A 22,544-nucleotide genomic window follows, 5' to 3' on the forward strand; every position below is an offset into this window, starting at 1 on the left:
TTGTTCCAGACATTGTGATTGTTGTCCCACATCCACATCTAAAATCTCTTTTTAATCAAGCATTTTTCTCCATGGTGATGAACCCAAGTGAATTTCCACTGAATAGCTGGCACATGGGGGGCAAGTACAAATTAAGTAAAAGCAAGCTGCAATTCTCAAGGGACAATGTAATAATGTACATGTGCATCACACCATTAGCAGACATGAACCAACATTATCAGGCCAAGAAAAGTCTTGGAAAACTGGTGATTTGCTCATAAAATGTAAGAAATGTATGCAAATATGTTCTAGAATTTGCCAGACAAATAGTCCTTTATAGCAAATAAATCATCTCTAGCACTCCTAACTAAGAAAGAGGGGAGAGAGGAAAGAATGCTGAATAAGCATCTCTATGAATATGCAAAGACTTTTTCAAGAGCAAAGTACACCTGACATAGGGTTAATCCTCCAAGATAATACAGATTTCACTTTAACTCACTGCACTAGTCCAGGAAGGCTAGAAGTGAGGGATGAAGTATCCAAGCTGTCTTCCTTGGACCCTGGTGACACTATTGATAATTTCTGGAAAAAACTATGGATCTGATTCCGGTGAAAAAAATAGACCCAAAAGGAATATTAATCAGGCACAGTGAGTACCATTCTTGACTTTTTAATTGTAGCTTGCTTGAATTCATATAGCTACAGAGGGACTGAAAAAAGCTGCCATAGAAATATAACAAATTAAGCAGCTTCATTAAATGTTTAACAAGTTCTTCACCATGTGCCATGTTCTTCCCTTTCACCTATCAGGCCTCGCATGTCCTCTGAAGAGGGCAATTTAGTCTTCCACACCGGGTCTGCCAAGAATATTGAGTTCAGAACTGGATCACAGGGCAAAATAAAACTTAATGAAGAAGACCTTGCTGATACTTTTAGTCAGGTAATACTTTGGGTCTACTGTTACATCTTTATTTATTGCTATCAAAATCCAGTTCTTGAAGTTATTTCAAAGGAGTTTCAGAAAGTCAGATTTAAATATGCTGACACACGTGATGATTCATATACAGTCCCATCAATTACATACTGCTTTATAGGATAAAGCTATTACCAAGAGAAGTTTTGCAGAATAAAGCTATTATCTAGACAAGTTTCTAATCTGTATTTCGTCCCAGATTAAAAGAATACAGAATAGGATAATCCATAGATAAAAGAATATGGAGTTAATGGAAGGAGTCCAATGGATAACCAGGACAATGATTTCAGACAACAAATTTATCTATTAAAATGGTTACAACCTGCTCTAAATCAAAAGATCTCAGAATATATTATAATGATAATTAAACAATAACTAAAATATCTCCAAACCACATAGAGATACCAAGCATGTAAGAATAGTGACATTTCCACTGGCACTAAAATATATTGCCTATACCTATAGCACTGATTGCCCAAGGCTTTGTCATCACCATTAACCAGATTCTGGAGTAGACTTTTGTACACAACTCTTTGCAATGACCATAAAAAATACTTAGGCAGTGGGGAAGCATGACTGTTGTAGAGAATAATGTTGGTCAAAGCATTGAAATAAAAGAATTCCGATACATATGTGCTTCCTTGGATCTGTAACCAATATCTGGCTGTCCTGCTCTTGATGTGATCGTTACTTTCCTCATAGTACTTCTAGCTTGGTGCTAGATCTTGGTGCTAGAGATCCAAGCTTAAAATGAAGGTGGAAATAAAGGAGGAAATAATGGTGCTGATCCAAGATATTTGCCCTAGTCGCCTTCCTTACAGTTTACACATCATCTTGGTGGGGAAATCTAGTTATTTTCCAAGAAGGATAGCTTTGTTCTCTTTTTACTCTTGTTTTATCTGCATATGAAAATGCACACCCACTTCTGATAGGAGCTTGGAGCTACTGGAAGAGAGAATTTCCTTTGATTTTGTCCAAGCTCCTCAACAGAATAAAACAAAACCCCCAACCCAATCTTACTCCTACTTCTAACTCTACCTTGGAGTTCTCATGGTAACTACAGCAAGAAGGCAGATGGATGGGTAAAGAATCTCCTATATTTCTTCTCATTGCTGATATACTGCAAATACTGAAATGCCATACTGCTTCTGAGTTAGCAGGTTCAGAGCTTTTAAATGCACAGAGATATGTTCTAAACCTACCTTTGTTCTAGTTTATTCTGACTTTTTTCTACTACTCTAAAATATAAAAAGAATGGCATTTATTTATTCATACATACATATATACATACATACATACATACATACATACATACAGGACTGCATGGCTGCTGTTTGCTTTATGCAGAGATGACTGTGATTGATTACAGGGCTATAAATCTGCCAGTTGGTTAACAAATGAAAAGAGAGTGCTTTATAGTACATAATTACGCATTATCTGATTGAACTTTATAATATCAGCAGCCATCTGCCTATAATTTCATGGTTTTTCCCCAATGAGTTTATGTATGGAACACTACAAAAGAGGCTGAGTTAATAAGAACAGGGCAGAAGGTCTTCTCTAAAATGTCTTCCCAACTATTAAGCTCCCTCTACCCCTTAAAAAGGTTAGACTGGCATATTCTTTGTTTTTTTTTAGCCAGATTGTTGCTTTTTCCCCATTCTGTGTGGCATTTTGATTATTTTAAATGCTATCTCTCAATGTGGCTTTGTTTAGTTTTGACTAAAGCAAGAGGCCCTTTGACATGTGGCAACCAGTAAGTGCCCAGACCAGAGATTTGGTCTCCTGTGACTCAGCCTTCATGCATTTGCCAGGTTGCTATTTTGGCAGGCAGCTACAATAATTTTGCATAAAAGACCAATCAGAGGCTCACGCTAATTCTATAGTTTGGGGGTGGTTAGATGGGGCCCCTCCCTCCTAGTTTTTTCAGCATAAGCCAGTGATTTAAAATTGTGATAGAAAGACAGATAAGGTTCTCTCTATGATTCCATGCCTCAGGCATGAAAGCCAGCTGGGTGACTTTGGGCCAGTCACTCTCTCTCAGCCCAACCCACCTCACAGGGTTGTTGCTGTGGGGAAAATAGGAGGAGGAAGGAGTATTAGGTATGTTCGCTACCTTAAGTTATTTATAAAAATAATAAAGGCGGGATAATAAATAAATAAATAAATAAGCAAATAAATAAATAATTTTCTCTTTCTCCTCCCAGTTAGTCTGGCTACAGGCCTAAGTTCTGCCATCCACTCTTTGCCATGCTCTAAAATGCCATGTCTGACTTAATGTTGATGTCAGACACTGAATATGGGATGATCTAATGCAGGCAGCAGCTGGTCAAGAGTTCACCCTTTGGCTGGGGTAGTTCAGCTCCCATTGAAAAACATAACCACCTGCCCAACAAAATACTTGTCAGGCTTCAAAAGCATCCCCAGCTGGGATGGATGGCAGCAGTCACTGGACAGGGTAAGAAAGAATAGGGGGCTTCAGAGGCAATGGGGTGGTAGAGTTGAAAACAGAGGCTTTGTAATATCCTGACTGTGTTGGTTCATGAACGAACTGTCTGGAGTTTTATGTTTTTTAACTGTTGGTCCTTAACACTGAAAAGCATCCTGTGAAACTTCCTGACCTGAATGGCAATGCAGAAATGCCTTTATAAAGAAATACACCTCCTAGTTTTGAAGAGATGCCAGCTATGTCAGAAAAGTCCCTAGAGGTGGGGAAAACTGCACACAAAAATCCAAAGTAATGCTTGCCTTTTGTGTGTGTGTGTGCGTGTGTGTGTTTGAGTCAGTCTCAACTCCTGGTAACTGCCTGGACCAGTCCCTGCAGTTTTCTTGGCAAGATTCAGAAGTGGCTTGCCATTGCCTCCTTCCTAGGGCTGAGAGAGAGTGACTGTCCCAGAGTCCCCCAGCTGGCTTTGTGCCTAAGGCGGGACTAGAACTCACCGTCTCCCAGTTTTTAGCCTGGTGCCTTAACCATTACACCAAACTGGCTCTCTGACTTTTGTTAGAATCCAGGAAACTGTAGAACCTTCAAAGGTCTACCTCAAGGGCCAAGTTACACATGAGTTTCTCAGGGTATATAAGCACTGTCTTAGCTAGTATTGGTGTTACAATCCTCTTTTTCTCTCTCTAAGTCACACTCACATGTTGTAATATGAGGGGATTCTGCAGCATTCTCCATGCACCTGAACAACATCTGAGTGGGTAGAGTAGAGTGCTGGCCCTCTTACCACTGACTTGCCTCAGTGGAACCATTCCACCTTTCATATATTTGGCCAGTGGGACTTTATATGTGTAGTGACGTACATGTGGCATAGAGTTGCTCCATTCAAGATTGGTACATGATGCCTCACCCATTTTAAATACATGAACTGATTATGTGAATCTTTGTCCCTGGGACTGGAACACGGAGTTAGTGGTACTGGAGCACTGTTTGCAGAAATATCATCCAAAAGAGGACAGATAGCTGAAGCAATCCTTAAAAAGAGAAAGGCCTAGAAGAGAGGAAGAAACTGGGTTCTTGGACAGAGTTCTCTTTTCATTGGTGAGAATTATGTTTGCTGCATTTTTAAGCATTCAAGAACTGTTCTTTTCTTTCCAAATGCAGATCCAAAGGAATAAAGATGAAATTTTAGAACTAAAAAGACTCACCAGCATCCCTCACAATGTTTCTAGTCAGATCACCCATCTTCAGTCCCAGGTATCTTTTAATATCTCTTATATATCATTTATATATTATGTATCTAGTACAAAAACTACCATTTGAAATTAATCGTTTATCTTTGTTGATCTGCAAAATAGTTTTTACGTCCTAGTTGAGAATCCTGCATTTTAAGCCACATGAAGAACAGCTCATGATATCTAGCCATTCATTCATTCATTCATTCATTCATTCATTCATTCATTCATTCATTTGCCATAGTTGATCTATAAACAATCAGATCCATTCTTAACCCCTGGCATAAGATAAATTGTTGAATTAACTATAAAATTAACTATAAAACCTTGAAAATAGAATTATCCATTGCTTATTAATGGACCAATGTCTTAACCATTGGACAGTTGGATGGTGCTTTGGGCCAGGGTTGCTTTAAGGAGAATGAAGAGGCCACCTGAAGCTGAAGGGATGGGGAAGTAGAGTCTCAGGGCAATGAAGTGTTAAAAGGACAACCTAGACTACTCTGGATTTCTAGGCTAGACATTACCTTTAGTAAAGGAGGATGCTGCATTTAATTATTTTGTAAACATCAAAACTTACAATTAATGCGATAAAAAGAAATCTGTCATGGATATATGTATTTCTTAAATCTGGAAATGCTATAATCCTCAAAGTAGACTCTGCTGAAACAGTAACCTAAGTCTATTAGAATTCCTTTTTCCTGGTAAGGAAAGTTTGAATAAATCTGCAAATATTCAGGAAAGTTACATAAATGCAACATTGAACATTTGGATTTTTAAAAAAAGGGCAGGTGCTGTGGGATTTTATAGGTGTTTTATTAAGATTATGAAATTGGACAGAACAGAGTAGTATGTGATACTGACACCAAGTAGATTTATGCTGATTTACGTATCATTCTTTTTCTGCTGCAGATTGTGAATATCGAAGGCAGACTTCAGAATCTTGAGCAAGTGAGTAATGTTATGGCACAAAGCAAAATGCTTCATATTAAGTCATTTATCTAAGCTGTTATGTAGTGCCCAAATAGATGTCCAACTTTTATGTACTTTGGAGATTAATTAAGATTAATTGCCAGAAGTAATAATGCTAAAATAATGGGTTTAAGTTTGCCTTATGCTTTGTTCCAGACCTTCCTAAGAAAAGCCTGTAATAGCAACCCTTGCCAGAATTCTGGAACCTGCATAAATTTACTAGATGCTTTCTTTTGTCTTTGTCCCAACAATTGGCAGGTAAGGTTCTTGGCATCTTCCATAACTTGCAATGTACTGGAAAAGCTCTGTCGTCAGCACAAGAGCCAATCCTGTTATGTTATACCGGTGGGATCAGTCTAACTGTCATAGAAGGAAGTTGAAAAGTAGTTAGTGGAGAGCTTGTCTGTCCATGTGACAGAATAACATGGTGCAGGAGATACCTGCCATCAGGGCAGACGCTATCACTAGGCAGGAAGAAGCAGTTGCCATAGATATTAAGAGGACTAGAAATTTTTGTATACCACATGATCTGCTTATCTACCTTAGGCGGTGGAGATGGATCTTCTGTTATCCAAATTGTAAAATTCAACTGCTGTTCTAGCCAGCTACTGCATTCTCTGTCCTTGATCTCAGGCAAAAATTGGTCTTGGTCCAGGCCTGTTGCCATATAACTTTGACTGTGTAATTCCTTCTCCAGAGTTTTAGACAGAGGTCTTCTTGATCACCTGCCATTTGAGATCTTTCTCTTGGAGATGCCAGGGGTTGAAATGGGGGTTTTGGCATGCAAATTTGTGCTCTGCCATTGAGTTCCATAACCCTCGCTTATATTTAATACCTGGCAGCTGAATGTCTAATTGATCACTTTGAAAAGTTGTTTTATACCAGGGATGGCACATTTCCATAGGAAGGTAACTACTTATTATAGGATGCCTCAAGTACTGAATATGCATGTTCTCATGCCCAAGTGTTTTCAGTTGCTTACATTTTTTTGTATGGTGATAGTCCTTAGTTAAAAAATAAATGAGAGGAGGTGGTTTAGGATAAAAAAAAAATGGGGGGGGGCAAAAATGATTGACCTCCCAAGCTACAAAATTACAATTTAATTCATGCAGAGAAAGCTTTTTTTTAGAAATAATAGAAATAAATATTGGTCATCTTATATTACAGTAATAGTTTAACTACTACACAGATGGCCCTACGTACAGTATAATAAATATTTTTTTCAGTAGAATATATATTTCTTTGCATATCTGGTATCAATTGCTTGAGGGCTAACTGCACATGAGCTGATTCTCAAAAGAGCACCATGCTTTATTACAGTGTTCTATGCTTTGCATTAAATGAAAATATGCTGTACTTACATAAACAAGGAAGGGGCAGCCACACAACCAAGTTTTGTTTTAGTGTTTTTAAAGGAAGTGTTGCAGTGAGGAAGTTGGATGCTCTATACCAGTGTTTCTCAACCTTGGCAACTTTAAGATGTGTGGACTTCAATTCCCAGAATTCTCCAGCCAGCACTGGGAGCCGAAGTCCACACATCTTAAGGTTGTCAAGGTTGAGAAGCACTGCTCTGTACCTTTTGAAATTCTGTATCATCATATTGGTCTGATGGACTCTCTTGAATCTGTGCTTTACTTGGGAAATAAACTATGTTTCTCTTCTCAGGGGCCAGTTTGTTCTGATGATGTTAATGAATGCCAGATTTATGAGGGAACAGCCTTAGGATGCCAGAATGGAGCAACATGTGTAAATAATCCGGGTAGTTACAGGTAATTCTAATGATCTTGTGGGCAGTCCTTTGTAGTGTTTGTGAGTGCCACTTTTGTATGAGAGACCATCTATCCCAGTCAAGAGAACAGCAGGACAGAAAGATACCAAACAGATAGATGCCTTTCTATGCCCTCCATAGTAGGACAGGTTCCTCTTACAAATCCCAGACTATATAATTTTACCTTTTTCACCATATATTTTTGGCTTGATTTATAGACTCAGTGGACTTTTCAAGCAGTCTAAATATGTGCCCTTTCCCTCCTTCACATAAATAACACAACACTGACAAATAACACAAAAACAGAGGCCTAGACACAAATACTGCAACACATGCACAGGGTTGGTATCACATATGACACCCTTACATCTCAACGTGCTGGCATGGCTCATCACCAATAACCACCTCTGTACTCCCGCTAAGAATATTTTAAGACCAGATGCCAGAGATTTACTCTTATTGTTCTCATTTCCCCCAGTGCCTATACCAGACCTCTGAAGCAGCATCAGGAGGCAATTCTCACCATTCTTTTAATTTCCTACCATATTCCAGAATCAATACTATGAAGCACACCAGGAAGCTGGAACAAATATTTTCTTAGATTTCCTTGAATAACTTTGACCCACATCCCTAAACAATATTTGGAGACTAGATTTTAGTGTTGTAAATTCTCACAATAGGCTTGATCCATTGTAAGAAGTATAAAATGCACAAGTCTCAGCTGCTTAGCCCCACTTGGAATGCTGTCATTACCTTCAGGTTGTCTATGCCATGACTCAGTGATGGAAGGGTCTCTTCTAACTAGACAGACAAAACCTCCCTTCCATTTTTGGGGGATAGGGGTGGAACTGGGTGCATGGAGGAAACTCAGTGTGTTCTGTTCTGTATGTGTAAAACCAATGTCATCTATTGCATTACACATGTATTCTATATGTAGAAAACCAAGAGGAAAGTTTTCAATTCTTCAACAATAAATAAATCAATAAATGTTCCCTCATTATCTTCTTGGTCCCACCCAGTTTTGTTTTCCAGAAAAGCATTTGACTTGTCCTTTCCTTTTCAGACAGGTCTCCAAACTCTGGGAGAGATCTTGTTCATTAGTCCTGATTCGTGTTTTGTTTAAAAAAAATGACTGGCTGATAAAACTTCCTAGCAAACCTTTTCCAAAGAAAAGCATGTTCTGCTTGACATTGGAATAATATACTAATAATAGCTTTAAAAAATAATTTCTCTCCACAAATACTGAACTGACATTCTTTTTGTTTTGTAAAGTTTTGTCATAGCTCAGATGTTTTATACAAATTAAGCGATGGCAACTTTAGTTCTCCTCAACTACAAACATATACTTACAGATACTTTTTTTGTTGGTTATTCAGAAGTTCTCAGTACTGTCACTTTTAAAATTAAGACCCCCTACAATAATAAAACTATAGAACAATAGAAGGTAAAACTGCTGTTTGATCCTGTCTGACATCTTTCCAGTCTCTGTTTGAAGTCTTCATCACAGTGTTTCTCTACCTTGGCAACTTTAAGACATATGGATGCATGGACTTCAATTCCCAGAATTCCCCAGCCAGCATGGCGTTGAAGTCCATGCATCTTAAAGTTGCCAAGGTTGAGAAACACTGCCCAGCAGTTCATCAGTACCATCTTTCTAATGTTGGAGAAGTCTCTATTCTTCTAGCACAGAGTTAGGCAAACTTTCTTCAGTTTACAGCTATGTTCTTGCATTGTTGAGAGAAATTGGTGGGAGAAGCTGAAACAACAAATGGGTGAGGTTATCTATTCTGTCTGAGGCCCTTCTTTTTTTCTCATAATTGTTTTTCTCCCTCTAATTCTTTTTTTCTTTCTTTGTTATATCCCTTATTTTTTTCTCCCTCCACACCCAACTCAGGGACAGCTTGGTTGCTAAGTCAGTTATTATTACAAGCCTAAATTGACCTCTTTCAGAGGCTTTTGAAGTTGGGTGAAGAGCGACATGAAAGTTGGCCAAGGTTCACAAGTTACTTATCCTGTTTTGATAATGGTGTCAAGTCCCAAGCAGCTGGGCAAGATCAAGGAAGCAAGATTTCACTGAAGTGTTTTTAATCCCAGTCTAGGGTAAATCATAGAATCTTGGAAACTGTTTTAGGATTTTCCCATCTTCATTCATAGTCAGGTGAAGTCTCTTTGAATGATTTGAAAGACTTCATTCCAGCCTTCCCCTAGGTTAGGTTAGGCTGCTGTTTATGAGATATCAGCTGACCTACCCACTGTCTTTTGATTATGCCTGCTCTCTCTTCCATTCCTTTCCTAGCCTCCCCAAAATTTCTTATAAATCGGTTCAATGATTCAAACCATTATTATTATTATGGTGAGTTTACTAAAGTTCAGCTGCAACCAATTCTTTTATAATTTAATCTATTTAGGTCCAGCCACTGTCTTCTGTGGTAGAAAAAGGTCCTTCTTTGCTTTTTTCTGTGAGACCATCCCTCATTTATGAAGAGAACTGCTGAATCTCAGTCTTCTCACCTCTAGGCTAAATCTACAGTATTATTAACTGTGTCTAATATTTATTCCTATATGAATAAACAGCCTCAGCATCCTCTTCTGGACCTGTTCCAGTTTGTCTTCATCTTCTTTAAAACCCAGAATTTGATACAGTATCAAGATGATGTCCAGTTGAGATACAACCCATAAGAAAAACATGGTCTAACAATAGATATTATGTATGAGAGATAATAGCTTTATATTCAGGGGATGTTATGCAGCTTATTTCCAGATGTTGGAACAAAGAATAGGCATGGATATTACTCTCTGCACTTTCTCTGCTATTAAAAGCATAATTTTGGACTAGAAACCAGATGGACCTTTGATCTTCATTATTTTAGGTGTCAAGAATATTGAAAGGTATGGGTAGGGAATTCTTCAAAGCAACTGAATGAGGCAGCTCTAAAATAAAACACATGCTACATTATCATACTTGAATGGTAATAATGCAAAAAAAAAAATCTAAAATACTTGTGGCTCACTAAGGAATAACAGATCTATTGCAGCATGACTCCCACCGCGTCATAGCTCCTTAAAGTTCATGCAGTGGGTGTTGTGCTCCATGAATCCCTGAGCTTTATACATACAGGACCATCAAATTATAGGTTTATAGAACTGGAAAGGACTTTGGAGACTGCTTACCCAGCCGTATGCTCATGCATAATAGCAGATGCAGAATGCTATTATAGCATCTCTGACAAAAAGCATTTAGCCTCTGCTTAAAAATTTATCACAGATAAAGGCTTCTGAAAATACCCTTGAGAACTGTTGCCATTCAGAATAGATGAGATGAGGATGAGGATGAGGATGATGATGGCCAGTACGAAGCAGTTGTATTTGAACATATTAACTTCTGTCAATATCAGCTGATATAATACATCAAGTTATCATTGGAAAATCAATGAGATAAATGCATGCTGTTTTGTACAAGCGGGCTGATCAAATTATTTCCATTGGGTTTCACATACATCAGCTCATAAGTTCATTCCTTCCTGTTTTTGCATCAATCTGCATTTTGAATTCATTCTTTTGCATTTAACATCCTAATATTTTAATATATTTTTACATAAAACATGTAGATTTTTGTTTTTAAGCTAATAACTATATTAAAATATTTAGAAAGATATGGAAACTGAAAAGTAACTGTATTTCAGTTATTTAAAAATGACAGCTGAACAAAGCCCTCAAATATCCTATTTACTTTTGTAATACTGAATAACATGAATAACATGAAACGATACAGCATTCCAGTTAAGATACTCCACTATATCTATTTTTTTCAGTAATATGAAATAGGCAACATTCTAGTTGGGAAAACATTACTGTGGCTATCAAGTAAGAATTATCTTTAAGAATATCATATTTCATTTCAAAGTTGTAAAAATGTACAAATGAAGAAGGGAAAAAATATCATCAGGTCATTCATTCATTTCATGACATGATGCAGGTTTTTGCGAAAAGGTCTGCTTTCGTAACCCTTGATCTGGACAGGTTGGAAGCAGTAGTATATTAATTTGTTATTAAAATAGATGAATGACAAAAGTAATTTATTCCATTTCAAGGGAGTTCTGTGTAAGCAGAATTTGAAGTTCTGCAACCTGCCTGAAAAGGCCATTTTTTGGAACTGGGTAATTTTATTTTATCATATCTGGGTGAGACTGAATGGTGGGAGACTGGAGGTTAGAAAATTCTTATTTATAGAGGCTGATTAAGGCACATTTATCAGGAAGTAAGTCTGCTGTCTGAAACCAACGATCTGTTAAAGAAAAGCTATTTCTTTTATTACAGAGGGGAGTAGTCAAGTGTGAAAGCTTTTGAAACCTTTTTGAAACCTGGGTTAATCAGTAGCACTTTACCAGAGGCAGTATGCTCAATAACCCTGGTTAACTTGCATTTCAAAATCAAGCCAAGCAGTTAATGAAACATGGTACCTTTTGACAAGTTAATAATCCAGCTTTTGGCTACTGCTGAAACAGAGATTGTGGAATGCGCACTTTCACTCAATTCTCCCAAGATTTAAGCAACTAAGACTAAAAAATATTAAGAAAGTTGGATGTTATACAGTATATTAATATATTTACTATTATAAATTTTTGTACTTACGTTCTGTCAGTCATATTCAACAAATTAATTCTCCAGTAGGTTTTGCACTCACTCTTGCTACCTTTTCTGTTGTATAGAAAAACAATAATGGCATTCTTCCTATTGCCATGTATACATGCAGCTTTCACACGCATCACAGTAACTTATAGATTCCTAATTTATTATGCATCCACAACAACCTAGGTGACACCAATGCATATATTCTGAAGTTTAGCCCCTTCATGTATAATTTAACCTACACCTTCACTTGCCTGCAGGTATTCAACAACTCCACTCTACAGGATAATATAATAATAATAATAATTGATAATAGTAATAATAATCTGATCCTTCATTCTGATCTGCCCAGGGTTGCTGGGAGTCAGGCAGTAAATAAATTTAATAAACAATAATATTTATAATATTTAATAATTATTATAATTCATTAAATTTATATACTGCCAGCAACTCTGGACAGATCAGAATGAAGGATAAGACTACCTTCATTCAGAATGATTACACTGTTTCCCTTTCCCTTAGTTCAGAAACATGCAACATCTTTCTTTAATTGATTAGCTCCTTTTCTAAGTTGCAATCTTCCATATGATATGGTCATCACCAGTAAGTATTGACCTCTGCTGCCTACCATGCCTTTGTTCAATCAAGGTTTCACATATCATTTTATTGTAAGAAAAGATTTAGACTAGGTTAGCAGCCTGAGTCATACCCATGTCCATGTCACATGTCTTACTAATGGTAAGGATAGCACCAACTGGCTTCAGCATGTTCAGGTCAATATGCCACAAGTGTAACCAAAGCCCATTTTTATCCCAAGCATGGTCATGCTATTCCACACGAGATACGATTTCCAATATAGAGACAAGCCAACATACAGCTGCCTACATTTTACCAATTTGGAAATACAGATACAGGCAGTTTACTGGCACATTTTATTCTGATACACAATCAGCGCAGCATATATTCTATGTGTGCTGGGCAAGGACTAGATGCTATCGCTCTGGCTTTACGTAGTTTGTTTTATAAACGTGGTTTTAAAAGATTCACTAATGCACATGCAGGCATGCATGAATATATAATACAGGTAGTCCTCGCTTACTGACCACTTGTTCAGCAACCACTCAAAATTACAGTGGTGTTGAAAAAGGAGACTTACTAGGAATCCTTGAAGTTGCGGCTGTTGTAATGTCCCTGGGATCACATAATCACGATTCGGGCACTTGGCAACTGGTGCACATTTATGACAGTCATAGTGTCCCACGGTCGTGTGATTGCCGTCTGCAACCTTCACAGCCAGTTTCCTTCAAGCACACTCATTGGGGAAGCCAGGAGGAATTCACAAGTCACATGACATTGTGTTTAATGACGCACAGTGATTCATTTAATGACCGCAGACAGAACTGATGAACCGACATCGTAAGTCAGGTGAGGTCACATAGCATTTCTCTGTATGACTGCATCGCTTAGCGATGGAGTTTCCAGTCCCAGTTGCAGTTGGTAAGTGAGGACACAATGCAAGCACAACATGAAACTGATTAATGTGCCTGAATCCAAGTCAACATTGGACACATGAAAGGAATATCTGTATCAGTACATTTTTTTCTTCAAAAGTTGCACCTGTACACCAGAAACGTATGGACAACACTGCACGTTCAAATTTGACGATTGTCAAGGAGGATCTTCTCCCCTTTGTGGACATGGGATCTGTGTGGATGGAAACCGAGAACAGCTCCACCAGGTAAGCAAGAGAAGCCTCATATCAAGAATAGACATCTGCCAGGGATGCTGTTATGTGGGATTCCTGCACTGTGTGAGGAGTTGAACTCAACTGCCTAAATGGCCTTTTGCAACTCTTTGACAATTATGACAATGCACTGTGGCTGAATATAGTAAGAACTGAGGCTTACAACCCTATTCACAATTTCCTGGAGGTAAGCCCCATTCAGTTCAATTGTCCTTTCAATTCTACTGAAAACAATAAATCTATTGTCTTCCATTATCTGTGGGACTTAATCAACAATAACTTTACTGACCTGGGAATAATAAAATTTTGATTTATATTCTTTTGGCTAAACATGCCCATTTAGCAACATTTTCTACAGAATATCAAGGTCAACATCCTGTATCACCCCAAAGAAAAGCTGAAGGGGAAGAAGCAGTGTTCAGTGAATGAGATCTCCCACTGCAGAAGGTATCTCTGCCTGATTTTGGAGGATCTCTGTCTTCCCTCAGCATGAGGATGGGTGTGCATTACCACATCTCCTCTTATTCAAGAAGTCCCCTGATTTTCTCAGTAGCATTTAGGGAAAGCTCTGCAGGCTGCTGGAGGAAGGAGGGGGCAGGAAAGGAAAGTTTGCTTTCAGAAATGGTCTTCTGTGTGATATTGGCTGTTGTCCTGCTGTGTAAAGGATCCCCCAGTTCTCACTGTACTGTGGCTACATTTTTATATGGATATTTTCTTAGCAGTGCAACATTTCCCTTGTTTTAAGTTGCTACAAAATGAACAGCATTCATGGTTTGTGTAAAATGTATGTCTCCAAAATGCCTTGAACTCTTTGCAAGCGATATCTTATTTGTCCTTGTAACAACTATAGTTGCTGTTTTACAACAGGGGTGATTTCAAAGGGTATCACCATATTATTTACTGTGTAGTAAAATCTGGGCTTTGTCTTCATTTATGTACTGACGTCTAAATCAGGAGGCCATTTGATAGGCCTGCAAATCATCTTACAATAACATCCATCAGAAACTAAAACAATCCAACTACAATTAATCTAATCACGATCTTTTAAAGAGGGCAAGTCAGACTTCCCCAAGACTGTTACTCAGATTCCAAGGCAGGGATTCAAGGACACAGCTCTTTGACAAGCTAGTTTTATTACAGATACTAGAAAAGTTAGATTTATAGGAGAATACATGCCTCTGTGTGCGTGTGTGTGTGTCTTCCCATCTCTATCTGTATGTGGATATATGTGTGTGTGTGTGTGTATAAACCTGTTCTGGGGCACCCAAGGCTACCATGTGATCTGAGCTTCCATTGTCCTCCTGCAAGATTGCTGAAATCTCATGAGATTTGCATCATTTTTAATTTTCTTTAAATTATTTTTAAACATTCAGTTGGGAGGCTGTGAGCACTGTAGATGCTGATCCTATGGATGCTGGGTTTGCCAACCCAAGATTTAGGATTTTAGCTGTCCAAACCAACACCTCAAATTAAGCCCATGTCCATTATAAAAAAAAACGAGGCCAGAATTTAGATCTGGAATATAAGCCCAAATTTTGGTCACCATATTTCACTTTTGTTCCTTATTTTCTTCTTCCTTTTGAGATCTCCCACATATCCCACACATTTCTATTGTATGCTTCCACAATAGCCCTGCTATACCAAGGCATATTTGACAAACTGAACTTTGGAAACAATGTGATGCATGCAAAATTCATATTCCTGTGTGAATGAGCAATTTTTATTTACCCTCTTTCTCAGATTATAACGAACACCATTTGCCAAAAACAAAATAGCTGGTGTTCAGATTGGTGTGTTTATATCTGCATGTTTGAGCTGTATTTGTTGTTTTACCTCTGTTTAGGTCCATTTCATGATTACCCATCATTTTCTACCTTTTTCTGAGAAAATTATGGGTTTTCTTTTCCTAATATGACGACAAGATCCTTCACTGTGAGAATGCATTAAGCCTTAATTGTTAAAGGAAAAAACAGAAAAAGCTGGGGAAATAAGATAAACTGTGATTGCGACAGAACTCTGTCATGCCCAATGACTATGTGATTGAAGTCTGGCTTGAAATTAGCAATCGTGCATATAGAAGTAGCTCCTTTAGGAAGGTTCACAGTTATTTTCATGCTTGCCCTATTTTTAACCTGGCAGCCAAATTATACTTGCCTCTGTGATGCTGGCTGGACGTCGCCTCCAGGGAGCCCTGCTTGCAGCGCTGACATTGACGAATGCAGCCTCCCGAACTCACCCTGCTCAGTGGATCCTCCTGTACGGTGCATCAACGTGCCAGGCTTCTATTTCTGTGATCCCTGTCCAGCAGGTTAGCAATATTTCATAAATGTCCTCTCATTTGTTTCTCACTGGGATTAGCACTAGCATTAGAAGGAGTTTCATAGTGCCACCATAAGACTTCAAACTTGGCCCTTCTTTCTGAGATATTGTTTTCAAACATTATATGGCTTTGTTGGGGTATTCCTTCAAAACCAGTAGCTCTCCATATGAGAACTGCAGTGGTCTTGTCTTTGCAGAATAATGTAACTCCTGTCTGGCCATATGCAAACATAATACTAATCTAGCATTTTTTTAAAAATGTGATTTGACAGCTGGGAAAGAAATGGGTATAGCTGCCAAGATATTAATGAATGTGCAACAGATAATGGAGGATGTTCATCTGCCCCAGTGGTTCCATGTATTAACACACTGGGATCTTTCTACTGTAGTCACTGTCCACCAGATAAACAAGTGGTTACTTCTATAACACTCAGTTCGGTTCACCTTTTACAAATATGAAACATATTCTTTGCAGCCACTGTTGTAAATAGTAGGCCAGTGTGAGTGTTTGTGTGTTTATATGTATATCCATCACTCCATCCTTCCTTTACCACTCTGGAAGAAATATATTCTCTTTACTTCTCCTGTATCTATGTGTCCATATATGCAATCACACACACACAAACATGTATGTGTGTATATATGTACACAAATATGAAGTGTATTTATATGATGCAAAAGTAAGTCCGTCAGCCCACTGTGTTTCTGTACTGGTTGGAAGAGGCTTTTTTCCTTTCTAAATCTAGCACTTGAAAACATGGTGTTACACTTCTTCCATTTGGCCTGCTTGCTCATCAGGATAGAAGTGTATCACTCAGCATCATGGAATTCTTGATCCTTGATGTCTACATAGTGAATTGTTAAATACAAGAATGATCTCTAAAAAATTGAAAGGCACAATACTTTCTGAATTGGTTATCATATAAAAGCTATTGTCCCAGTTGGTACACACAGCAGAAGCCTTGAACAGAAAGCAAATTAGCAGATCACAAGATAGAGTTTCTTATCACAAGATGCTGGCACAGTCAGTATCAGAAGCTGGAATGACCAGGCATTTGCTGAAGTCCAGATTTTTATAACAGAGTGAATGATTGACTACTAGAGCTCACTTGTTGTTACTGTTCCTCTAATCATTGCCAATTGAAAATTCACTCAGTCATTTCAGCTCAGAAGAAGAATGTCAACAAGTAGCACTGTATGAAACAAGAGAAGTAGCTGGCACTGCCTATTTATTCTTAGGAATAGACCCAAAGGGGGAGCAGGTGGACCATTGAAGAAAGGAAAAGGTTTGTCGAGAACATCTTGTTCAACAGATCTTGGAGTTGGCCAAATCCCTGTCTTGTATACTGTGTAAAAAGGATTCAGACCAACTCAATTCAGAGAAAGGGCAAATGAGCAAGAGAATATGACCATGGTTTTCATACATCCTATGAAAAGAGAGTGAAGAACCAGGAAAGTTTAGCTCTGAGAGGAGAAAATTGAGGGGTGTTTAGGACTCCTCAAATACCTTGGAGGAGGTCACAAAGAAGAAGTCCAAGACTTGTTCTCCAATCATTTCAGAGTCCAAGACAGAAAATAATGGTTTAAGAGGTTACAAGAAGGTAGATCTTGGACTGTTTTATTTTTTAAAAAACTAATTGTAAAAGCAATTTGAAAGGAGTGGGTTTCCTTTCCCTGGAAGTATTCACACCAAGGATGGAATTTCCTTGTCTGAGAGGCTTTAATTTAAATTTCTGCACTCTGGAGAGAGTTGTACTCTCACTTTAATGGCCCCTTCCAACTCTGTAATACTAGGACAAAATATAATCTAGATTAAATTAATAAATTAACATGATGACTGCAACTTTTCTTCTTTTGTCACACTAACAATGATTGCTCAAAAGCTGCTTTTGAATAAACTAAAGTCTTTTAGTGTGGGGGTGCAGATTATATTCCTGTCTGAAGAATTTATTTCTGTGGCAGCTGAAAGGATACATATTACTCTACCCTAAGCCTTAGTCGAAGGTTACCAATTATTTGCATACTCTGTTTATGGAACAGGTCATCAATCCCTGACCCTCGTGGACATTAGCATACTGCTTCTTGTTAATGCATCTTGAGTTAGTACAGGAACTGGTATTTTGGCAGAGATACAAGGATGTCTTGGATCAATGAAGTGCAATATTTGATACAGTCAAAGTCATAAGGTTTGATTCTGCTCACCACATTTCCTTCTGATTTATATACTACTGTAGATTAATTTAAATGTCTTGTACTGATGTCAGGGAGATCTGAGCCCCTTCCTAGGATGCAAAAACCTGTGAAACAACTTGCCTCTGGCTAAGCGATAGCTTCCCTCGCCACTGTTGTCTAAGAATGCAAGAGAGGGATTTATTCTCACTTCACCATCACATGACATCCCTGCTTGATAACTTCACTGTTTTCTTTAAACCAGGCTACGAAGGTGATGGAAAAGTATGCACGCTGCTTAATAAATGCTCAGTCAACAATGGGGGTTGCCATCCACTTGCCGTATGTAACAGCACGTCAGGTAATACTGGAACAACAACACTGGGTTTGTATGAAGGCTATAACTAGGCAGCAAAAATATGTCCTTTCGTAATCTAAAACAGTGTTTCTAAACCTCAACAATTTAAGGATTTGTAGATTTCAATTCCCAAAATTCCCTCCAGCATGCTGGTTGGGGAATTCTGGGAGTTGAAGTTCACACATCCTAAGGACGGTTGACGTAGGGAAACACTGATCTACAAGACAAGATGGTACACAGTTTCCATTCCATGTGCAGAAGCTGGCAGTTAAATCTTAACTTCAGGACTACTGAGTTGGTATATCTGAGCGTTGTAGGAGTACACTCTGTGAACTTAGAGTGCACAGGACAGGCCACACAATTGACACAACCGTATCCTTCAGGAAGGCCAGCCCTCAGCCAAATGGCATAGCCAATCTTCAGGGCTGATTTCTGATGACCTCCCAATGAAAAGGGAAGATTATGAAATTGAACTAGAACTGAGAATCCTGCTTCAAATCCCCACTCAGCCAGAAGGCACATAGGTGATTTGCTACTTTCTGTCTAATTTGCCATAAAGACTTGGGAGGGTAAAATAGAGGAAGGAAGAAAACCATGCTTACCTTTCAAGCTCCTTGGGCAGCAGGTGGGGTTTACATGTGGCAAATACATTGCAAATCAAAAAAGGCATTGCTTAAAACTTACAAGTGAAGAATGCTGGAAGGGTTTTACTGTACGTGTGTATGTTTTGCTCTAACTTTTAATTTCATTTTAATCTCTTATTGCAGTGTTTCTCAACCTTGGCAATTTTAAGATGTGTAGACTTCAACTCCTGGCTGGGGAATTCTGGGAGTTGAAGTCCAGACATTTTGAAGTTGCTAAGGTTGAGAAACACTGCCTTACTGGAACCTCCCCATCCTGCTGCTTTCCAAATGTGCTGGGGCATTAGCTCCCAGAAATGTAGACCTAAACATCTGGGAGGCATCTGTTTTGTAACCTTTTAGCTTCAATATAGAAGGAAGAGGATTCTCTTTCAAAACTCACAGAGATTCCCATGGAACTCTAGGGATCTCCATCTGTCTTCTTAGAGAAAGAACTATCTTGAATCTTCTTCTCAGTCCCAAAGAAGCCAAGCAGGATCCTTTATTTATATCTTTGATTTATGGCCCACCTATCTGTGCTGCTGCTTTGTCTTCTCCTGACTGGGCCATGGCCTCCCAGGTGGCTGCTGCCAGTGGAGGGACTCGCTCAAATAGACAACTGACTGCCACCTCCCATTTCTGCTGCAGCTTTGTGCTCAGGCCAGCCAAATGCATGATGCTACATGAGGAGGTGCAATGTGTTATACAGTATTTCCTAACACCCACTCTTATAAGTCAAGGTTTATAGAGCACAAGGTAACTCAAGTTCCTTTGGCAGGGACTGAGGGAGAAAATCTCAATAGCACCTCCATATCTCTTTTTAATAATAATAAAAAAAACAGTAATAATATTAATACATAACTGACATGTAGCTGTCCTTTCATAATGCTCCACGTTGGCTGATGTGGCTACTCACTCTGGCTGGTCAGACGTCAGTCCCTTTGGCGTTTCCCATTACTCTCTTCTCTGTTCACTGCTCTGGCTTCTTCGTTCTCTGGCATGGATGCCACTCTAACATCTGGGCACTCTCAGAGTACCCTCGAATGAAAATTTGTGCTATTGATAAAGTAGCAGTGTAGAAAATAAGGATGCCAAAAGCCATAATTAGCAAATTTAGATTATTGTTTTGACTTCCTTCCTTTTTTTATTTGTAGGCCCTGTACCTAATTGTGTTTGCCCAGATGGATACACCGGGAATGGTTATGGTCCAGATGGATGTTTCCCCCTGAGCACTATATGCCAAACACACAATCCTTGTGTAAATGGACAATGTCTTGTATGTGTTTTTAAAACAGTGAAGATTTTTTTGCTTCGCATAAAGTATTAAATATTCAGTGCTGATATTAAACATGGATTAAATATGATCTATAATTTCTGAGACCACATACTATAATCTTACCTATAGATATCTAAAATGTAATTGGTCAATGTATTATTATTATATGAACTATACTACTCTATTATTATGCTAATATTATAATATATTACAATGTATTATTATATTAACTATGCTATTATATAGTATATTCCTTATTAATTCCCAATAGCTGTATTCACATATAATGCCTGCAGTCACATGTTGCACTAAGCGAGGAGTAAGCCAAACTCAATTGTTTAGACCAGCAAAGTTGTTATGGCTTGTTGTTTGCCAGTGCCAAAAAGAAATGGATAGAGCACAAAACTAATCCAGGTATAAGTCAAGAAAAAGCCAGGATTCTGGATTTAGACACAAACCATGGTTAAATAACTCAGGATATATAAACCAGAAACAAATGAAGGTCCGAATTGTAATGTATTGCTAGCCCCACCCCCCAAGTTAACAAACATACTTCCTTCAAAATAAGCAAACTACCTTATTACCTAGCGCTATATGCAAATCTGTTTGATTGGAGTAACTCCATGTAAGAGCACATAAGATCTCAGGCATCTAATGGTTCTTAAGAAGGTTGGCTGGTTCCCAAGCCATCTGAAGATTCAGGACTGAGCATAATAATAAAAAAAAATTAAATGTAGGCTGAATTTAGCTCATGCTCAAGATAGCTCAACATGGAAAGAATTACTATATGATATGGGGTTATGCTGGGAGATAATTCATACTTACTACATTTCTCTTCTGTTTGGGTTAATATTTGCAGGTTACAGTCTCTGGCTATAACTGTGAGTGTGATCCTGGTTGGGTTGGTATAAACTGTACAGAAAACGTTGATGAGTGTTCCAGCAACCCTTGTCAACATGGAGGAAGCTGCACTGATGGGGTGAATGGCTACTCTTGTGAATGTACAGATAGCTGGACTGGACTCCAATGTCAAATACCCCAGCAAGGTAAATGAATAACTTGTAGTGCAACTGATATCCAGTAGCAGGATATAGAAGTCCTGTCTTGTTGAAGAGAAAGTTGTTGGTTCAACCACCTTTCTAAACCTGGTATCCTCTAGATCAGTGTTTCTGAAGCTTGGCAAGATGTGTGGAGTTCAACCATGGTGGCTGGAGAATTCTGGAAGTTGAAGTCCATACATCTTAAAGTTGCCAAGATTGAGAAACACTGCTCTAGATCATTGCTCTTGCTAATGTGACCCATCACAGAAAGATTTCAGAAAAAAGATAATCTGGAATTGAAGACATGACTCTGTACATAAGCTAGATGGCCCTGCTCATCACTAAGATTTTCATAATAATCAAGGAACTGCTGCAACTAACCTGCTAGCCCTGCCTGATGTGTTGAGGCTACAATTCATGAAATCCCAAACCAAGGTGTCCAAGGAATCTTGAGATCTGTTTTTCCAGTAAAATTATGTTCAGGTTGGCATAGGCTAAATACTTGATACTAACTTCTTCATTTTTTCCTCCCCTGCAGCTTGTGGAGGATCATTTTTTAACTTATCAGGGTCATTCAGCTACCCTAACAATCCAGGCAATGTGCACTATGATCAGCAGGTCAACTGTAATTGGATTGTCAGGACCAAATATAATAAGGTAATGAGTGTCAAGCCTGGAAACAAAAGAATGACAGCATCAACAACATCCTAGGAAGGATTCTAGGATGTGAACTTGTGTAGGACATATGACAAAGAAGGAGATGTTGTTTTATTCTATGTTGGTATCATAACTAAGTGACTGGTTTCAAATTTTACTTTTGTTATAGATTCACTAGTTTTTCCATTAAAAATGGTTGGTAAAATGTAGGTTCACATCTGTACCAACCAAAAAATTGATTTGGTGACTTGGGCAAATCATCTAATGAAGCCTATCTACCTAACAGACATCACGTACTAGTCAGAGCCTCAACATTACAAGCTTGCATTAATGGAAAATATCAATCAATCAATTTTATTTATGGC

The 22,544-nt window shown here is 38.4% G+C and overlaps 1 protein-coding gene across 1 annotated transcript in view; it reads left to right on the plus strand.

The window, feature by feature from the left end:
- The first annotated feature begins 491 nt into the window (after positions 1-491).
- The window catches only part of CUBN (cubilin), a 174,006-nt gene continuing 151,953 nt past the window's right edge, over positions 492-22,544 (plus strand). The window contains exons 1-12 of the mRNA XM_063303562.1: positions 492-628; positions 790-919; positions 4,557-4,649; positions 5,540-5,578; positions 5,756-5,857; positions 7,265-7,368; positions 13,608-13,734; positions 15,880-16,048; positions 18,494-18,589; positions 20,361-20,482; positions 21,342-21,528; positions 22,070-22,179. Of these exons, the coding sequence (XP_063159632.1) occupies positions 510-628; positions 790-919; positions 4,557-4,649; positions 5,540-5,578; positions 5,756-5,857; positions 7,265-7,368; positions 13,608-13,734; positions 15,880-16,048; positions 18,494-18,589; positions 20,361-20,482; positions 21,342-21,528; positions 22,070-22,179 (1,398 nt within the window). The 5' untranslated portion in view covers positions 492-509. The remainder of the gene's footprint in view (positions 629-789; positions 920-4,556; positions 4,650-5,539; positions 5,579-5,755; positions 5,858-7,264; positions 7,369-13,607; positions 13,735-15,879; positions 16,049-18,493; positions 18,590-20,360; positions 20,483-21,341; positions 21,529-22,069; positions 22,180-22,544) is intronic.

The sequence above is a fragment of the Candoia aspera genome, chromosome 4 (genome assembly GCF_035149785.1).
Source record: "Candoia aspera isolate rCanAsp1 chromosome 4, rCanAsp1.hap2, whole genome shotgun sequence".
In the NCBI taxonomy this organism is placed as follows: domain Eukaryota; kingdom Metazoa; phylum Chordata; class Lepidosauria; order Squamata; family Boidae; genus Candoia; species Candoia aspera.